Genomic DNA, 7,038 nt, shown 5'->3' on the forward strand with positions numbered 1-7,038 from the left:
ACAGCCTGGATGTTTGGTAAAACACCTCCCTGGGCAATGGTGACACCAGACAAGAGTTTGTTCAACTCTTCGTCGTTTCTGATGGCCAACTGGAGATGACGGGGAATGATTCTGCTCTTCTTGTTGTCACGAGCGGCGTTTCCTGCCAACTCCAATACTTCAGCTGCTAAGTATTCTAAGACAGCTGCGAGGTACACTGGTGCACCGGCACCAACTCTCTCGGCATAGTTTCCTTTCCTCAAAAGTCTGTGGATACGACCGACTGGAACTGAAGTCCGGCACGGGATGACCTAGACTTTGCCTTTGCTTTTGCTTTTCCTCCTTTTCCTCGTCCTGACATTTTGTACTATTTGGTTGATCGACACTGAGTAAAGTGATACAATTTTTCTTCAAAATTTAGCTTATATACCCACTAAACGGATTGAACGATGTTTTTATTATACACCAATCAGAACGAAGCTCTCTGCGGGCAGTTAGGCTACCGAACATTCAACATGTTATGGGTGCTCTCTCCGAGGTTCGCGTTCAATAAAATCTTTCAATCCGTTTTGCCCAGTATATAAACAAATTGAAAATCAATTTTTCACCATTACTTATTTGATTATCAAACCAGTAACATGCCACCCAAAGTAGGAACTAAAGGAGCCAAGAAGGCCGTCACCAAGGCAAAGACTGCCAGACCCGGCGGTGACAAGAAAAGGAGGAGGAAGAGACGTGAATCCTATGCTATCTACATCTACAAAGTCTTGAGACAAGTTCACCCCGACACCGGAGTGTCCTCAAAGGCAATGTCCATCATGAACAGCTTCGTCAACGATATCTTCGAGAGAATCGCAGCAGAGGCCTCCCGATTGGCACACTACAACAAAAGATCTACCATCACATCCCGGGAGATCCAGACCGCTGTCCGTCTTCTCTTACCCGGAGAATTGGCCAAGCACGCTGTCAGTGAAGGTACCAAAGCCGTCACTAAATACACCAGCAGCAAGTAAACAGTCTGAAGTTTATAACTTCACAAACGGCCCTTTTCAGGGCCACCAACATTTTTCAAAAAGAATTTACATTTGTTGTACATCATGTCAAACTTCTAAACAAAGCTATAAATCCCAACCCCCAGCTAAAACTACTTTCAAACTATTTCAATAGTATATGGTTACTTTTCTCTTCTTTCTATCTGTATAACAAATATACGTGTATTTCACTCATTCTGTAGTATTTAATTTGCCAAAACTACAAAGCGTAAATACATAAATCATGAAGAACAAAACAGTGCTTTCATTCCAATTAATAGAGTTGATAAATTTACGATTTTCTTTTGCTTTTCGAGAGAAAAAAAATATTGCGAGAATTATTTTACACGGAAACAAGAACATTACCTAATATTAAACCACGCAAAAACTCTATAATTGAATATAACAGAATCTACAGATTTTGTGTGTAAAAGTCCGTGCATTTTGTTTTGAAATTTTCTCTCTTCGTGTAGGCAAATGCACGGATTTGATCTTTGAACGTATTCATAAACCTTCAGAAATATAAATTCTCAAATAAATACAAGAGTAAGAGTAAGGAGTTAATTAAAAAGAAAGCCAGATATTTAAAAAAAAAAGGGGGGAGGGGATAACGAGAGAGAGAGAAAATAGTTGCGGATCAGGATCAGGGAAAACAAGAAAACGGTTGAAAAAATTCATGAACATTAGAGAAAAGAATAGAAGTGGGAGCAAGCTTTGATTTCAAGATTTTGTTTAAAACGATGTACAACAAATCTAAGATTCTTTTTGAAAAATGTGTGTGGCCCTGAAAAGGGCCGTTGTTTATATTAGCTGGGTGGCTGTTTAACCTCCGAATCCGTACAAGGTACGTCCTTGACGTTTCAAAGCGTAGACAACATCCATGGCAGTGACAGTCTTCCTCTTGGCGTGCTCTGTGTATGTGACAGCATCACGGATGACATTTTCCAAGAAAACTTTAAGGACACCACGGGTTTCCTCATAGATGAGTCCAGATTACGTTTTACTCCACCTCTTCTTGCTAAACGACGGATGGCTGGCTTGGTGATACCTTGGATGTTATCACGCAACACCTTCCTGTGACGCTTGGCGCCTCCATTTCCTAGACCTTTACCTCCTTTTCCTCTGCCTGACATGTTTAACTATTTGTGGTGATTAGTTAAATAATACTTTCCGTCTAACAGCGACTCTTTATATATCACCAACGCGGCCGTAAAAGAAGTATCACACATTTTCAGTTAACTGTTGTCTGATTGGCTTACGTTGTTTTATTCCGGGAGGTAACTCTGTACTGCCTTAAACTGTGTACACTTTCAATCCACTTTTTCATTCTAGGTCTGAAAAATATAATAATTCATATCAGACAGTAATTTTTTAAGAAAAAACTATTATTGAACAGAAAAAAACTTTCAATCGGAATAAAAATGACTGAAGGAGACAAAAAAAAGCTCCAAAATGTTGAAAAGTTTTCATTTAAGATAGAAAAGTATGATAAATAAATGATAAATGAAAATCACTTTAGACAGTCAAAATTATAAAGATAATTATTTGCTTTCTCTGAACAGACATTTTCATTCAATGTCAATACACATTTCAACTTAATGGAATGGAATTTAGTTGGGGAAAAAATAAACCTCACAGACATATCTAGGAATACTGGTTATCTATTTGTCTATTTGATGTACCCAGAAATTGGATACATCAGCAGGATTTACATGCTTGCAGTTTTCTACCTGTCTTTCATAACTCAACATCATCTGTCAAAGCTGTGCTTGCCATCCATCAAAGATCTGCTGCAGGTACTTCAGATCATAAATGAGAGAATGTATGAATAAAACTGTTATTGTTATTACTATTAAAGATTTTTTTTTTTTAGGTATTACAGTGAAGAAAAGAGATGCCCCTGTCTGGGCGGGGTAAAAACTTCTTATGTGTGGCATCTTCCTTTCAATTTTATTTTTAAACACCATTCTATATTTATCCACAGTATGACGATGACAATTTCATCAGCCAATCCAATAAAAATGTTAATGCGCACACATATACTTACTATTCTGAAGACATCTTTTAGCCAGAAAAGTTTATAATAAGTCTGAAAACTACTTTTTATCATATAAAAAAGCTTATAAGTGCAAGATATATGCTTACATGGACTTCCTACAGTGAAATTTTGTGGGGACTACTTGGACCCGTACCGAAATTATATTAATTTAAATAGAAATTTCATGATTTTGTAAACTAGCAGCAAGACAAGACTCTAAAGTGGACAAAATATATTACTACATACATGATAAAAATTTTCTTTACAATTCTGACTGAAAAAAAGCTCTAAATTTTTGATAAAAGTACCCTGTAATATCAGCTTTTCTAAAAGAAATATTCAAATTAATGAATTATACATGATATTTAAACTCTAACTTAAAAAAAAAGGTTATATTTTGGCCAGTTGGTGGTTCTCTTTCTTTGGTCTAGACTACTGGTGTAAATAATACATCAAAAGAAGACAAGACAAAACAAGCCGAAGAAAATAAAAGAAAAGAACAGAAGTACAGATAGAAACATTCATATGTTGATCTTTTTTTTTATATAATGTACTATTTAATATTCTACACACAGACGTACATGTACCATGATAAACAAACACCCCCCCCCCTTTTTTTTTGTGATGAGACTTGTTGTGTATATATATATCATAAAATTTATTTTTTGTCTATGTATTGCTTTGCATATAGATGGATTCAACAAGAAGAAATAAAAGAGAGAGAGAGATGGGGAAAAGAGGGGTTCAGCTATGTTTCTAATTTTCATGTACAACAATTTATAGATTCTTTTTGAAAAATATTGGTGGCCCTGAAAAGGGCCGTTATGTTTTGGTGAAAAAATCACACTTCTTAAGCACGTTCTCCACGGATTCTTCGTGCCAATTGGATATCCTTTGGCATGATGGTTACTCTCTTGGCGTGGATTGCGCACAAGTTGGTATCCTCGAAGAGACCGACCAAGTAGGCTTCGCTGGCTTCCTGTAGGGCCATGACGGCTGAACTCTGGAATCGGAGATCAGTTTTGAAGTCCTGGGCGATTTCACGGACTAATCTCTGAAGGGGAGTTTCCTGATGAGGAGCTCTGTGCTCTTCTGGTATCTCCTGATTTCTCGGAGAGCGACTGTTCCTGGCCTGTATCTATGTGGTTTCTTGACTCCACCGGTTGCAGGTGCGCTCTTACGGGCGGCCTTGGTGGCAAGTTGTTTTCTTGAGCTTTACCTCCGGTGGATTTACGTGCAGTTTGCTTTGTTCGTGCCATGACTATTAGCTCTGTGGACGATTTGCTACAGAAAGAATACTTGAAAATTTCGGTGAATGTGTTTTTGTGCTTGCCGGGAGGATTGAAATCACGGTGACGATTGGATCACCACTTACATAAAGCTGGCGTTGATTGGTCCGCATATCTTAAATCTGATTGGACTGATTGTAAGGGACTTTGACAGTTTTCAATCCATTTTTTACTGAAAAACCTGCTCAACCCAAGCTGACAGTAAAAATGCCCCCTTTTTTCATTCATAATTACAGTTTCTGATCATCCCTCATAGCTCAACAATAGTAAATTAGTGTCACGGTTTCAATATGATAAATCTGAAGAAGAAAAAAAATAATAATGAAAAAAGGTCAAAATACATGCAGAAACATTAAGGAAAGGAAAGAAAAAATAAAACAGGAAAAAATAAAAATAAAATGCAGTTATAACACAAACAAAGCGAAATAGAAAATAAAAAAACAGAAACAAATGGAATTACACATTCCCGACATGGACATTGTACGGATCGGCTGAGTTTCTTTATTGTTGTATTATGTCATATTTATGTATATTTTAATATAAAAAAAAGAAGATGTGGTATGATTTTCATTTGGGCTGGGCACATTTGTCTCATTGTCTGATTGTCGGTGTGCTTACATCGATTCACATCTTTAATACACAAACAATAACTAAATAAAGACAGAAAGACAGAGAGAGAGAGAGAGAGAGAGAGAGAGAGAGAGAGAGAGAGAGGAGAGAGAGAGAGAGAGAGAGAGAGAGAGAGAGAGAGAGAGAGAGAGAGAAGAGAGAGAGAGAGAGAGAGAGATGCTGAAAAAAAAAATGGAAAAAGGAAAAGAATGGAAAGTACATATCATATATAAAGTGTTGACGAAAGAGATAATGTTAACAAAAACTATAAATAATTATAATAATAAAAAAAACCACACACCTTCTCAGATGAATCTAAGCATGCTCGCATCAATAACCAAGAGAGAGAAAGAAGAGAGCAGACTAGTATTAAATATAAATACTATCAGTGTTGTTTTTTTTCCCCGACAAACTTTATATGATTTAACTGAGCTACTTGTGGGTTCAAAGAGTCAGAAAGTTCGACAATAAATGTTTCTGATGAAGAAGACTGAAAAAGTTACTAGACTTAGTGTTATGCTATAAGAACTGTACTTAAATGGGATGCGTTAGAGAGAGAAGAAAAGAAGAATCACGGAAGAAGGGACATTTATATTTTAGACATTTTTTATTTGTTATGTAGTAGAATATATTTTTTTCAATTATGTATGGGGAATAAAGTATTACTAAGATGTACAACAATTTTAGACTCTTTTTGAAAAATATTGGTGGCCCTGAAAAGGGCCGTTGTTAAGTGAGTAATCTGATATATCCACTTTTTACTTGGCAGCTTTCTGGGTCTTCTTTGGCAGAAGTACAGCCTGGATGTTTGGTAAAACACCTCCCTGGGCAATGGTGACACCAGACAAGAGTTTGTTCAACTCTTCGTCGTTTCTGATGGCCAACTGGAGATGACGGGGAATTGATTTCTGCTCTTCTTGTTGTCACGAGCGGCGTTTCCTGCCAACTCAATACTTCAGCTGCTAAGTATTCTAAGACAGCTGCGAGGTACACTGGTGCACCGGCACAACTCTCTCGGCATAGTTTCCTTTCCTCAAAAGTCTGTGGATACGACCGACTGGGAACTGAAGTCCGGCACGGGATGACCTAGACTTTGCCTTTGCTTTTGCTTTTCCTCCTTTTCCTCGTCCTGACATTTTGTACTATTTGGTTGATCGACACTGAGTAAAGTGATACAATTTTTCTTCAAAATTTAGCTTATATACCCACTAAACGGATTGAACGATGTTTTTATTATACACCAATCAGAACGAAGCTCTCTGCGGGCAGTTAGGCTACCGAACATTCAACATGTTATGGGTGCTCTCTCCGAGGTTCGCGTTCAATAAAATCTTTCAATCCGTTTTTGCCCAGTATATAAACAAATTGAAAATAATTTTTCACCATTACTTATTTGATTATCAAACCAGTAACATGCCACCCAAAGTAGGAACTAAAGGAGCCAAGAAGGCCGTCACCAAGGCAAAGACTGCCAGACCCGGCGGTGACAAGAAAAGGAGGAGGAAGAGACGTGAATCCTATGCTATCTACATCTACAAAGTCTTGAGACAAGTTCACCCCGACACCGGAGTGTCCTCAAAGGCAATGTCCATCATGAACAGCTTCGTCAACGATATCTTCGAGAGAATCGCAGCAGAGGCCTCCCGATTGGCACACTACAACAAAAGATCTACCATCACATCCCGGGAGATCCAGACCGCTGTCCGTCTTCTCTTACCCGGAGAATTGGCCAAGCACGCTGTCAGTGAAGGTACCAAAGCCGTCACTAAATACACCAGCAGCAAGTAAACAGTCTGAAGTTTATAACTTCACAAACGGCCCTTTTCAGGGCCACCAACATTTTTCAAAAAGAATTTACATTTGTTGTACATCATGTCAAACTTCTAAACAAAGCTATAAATCCCAACCCCCAGCTATAACTACTTTCAAACTATTTCAATAGTATATGGTTACTTTTCTCTTCTTTCTATCTGTATAACAAATATACGTGTATTTCACTCATTCTGTAGTATTTAATTTGCCAAAACTACAAAGCGTAAATACATAAATCATGAAGAACAAAACAGTGCTTTCATTCCAATTAATAGAGTTG

At 37.6% G+C, this 7,038-nt stretch overlaps 2 protein-coding genes across 2 annotated transcripts; both read left to right on the forward strand.

Moving 5' to 3' along the window:
• The first annotated feature begins 594 nt into the window (after nucleotides 1-594).
• On the forward strand, nucleotides 595-1,041 carry LOC139508073 (histone H2B). Its single transcript, XM_071295903.1, has one exon. The coding sequence runs from the start codon at nucleotides 618-620 to the stop codon at nucleotides 990-992; it is 375 nt and encodes a 124-aa protein (XP_071152004.1). The 5' UTR covers nucleotides 595-617; the 3' UTR covers nucleotides 993-1,041.
• A 5,277-nt stretch (nucleotides 1,042-6,318) lies between these two features.
• LOC139508072 (histone H2B) lies at nucleotides 6,319-6,783 on the forward strand. The gene has a single exon (XM_071295902.1). The coding sequence runs from the start codon at nucleotides 6,360-6,362 to the stop codon at nucleotides 6,732-6,734; it is 375 nt and encodes a 124-aa protein (XP_071152003.1). The 5' UTR covers nucleotides 6,319-6,359; the 3' UTR covers nucleotides 6,735-6,783.
• Nucleotides 6,784-7,038: the final 255 nt, after the last annotated feature.

The sequence above is a fragment of the Mytilus edulis genome, unplaced genomic scaffold (assembly GCF_963676685.1).
Source record: "Mytilus edulis unplaced genomic scaffold, xbMytEdul2.2 SCAFFOLD_1992, whole genome shotgun sequence".
NCBI lineage: Eukaryota > Metazoa > Mollusca > Bivalvia > Mytilida > Mytilidae > Mytilus > Mytilus edulis.

Coding starts and splice junctions, on each gene's coding strand:
- LOC139508073 (XM_071295903.1), top strand. CDS start 618: ATGCCACCCAAAGTAGGAACTAAAGGAGCCAAGAAGGCCGTCACCAAG.
- LOC139508072 (XM_071295902.1), top strand. CDS start 6,360: ATGCCACCCAAAGTAGGAACTAAAGGAGCCAAGAAGGCCGTCACCAAG.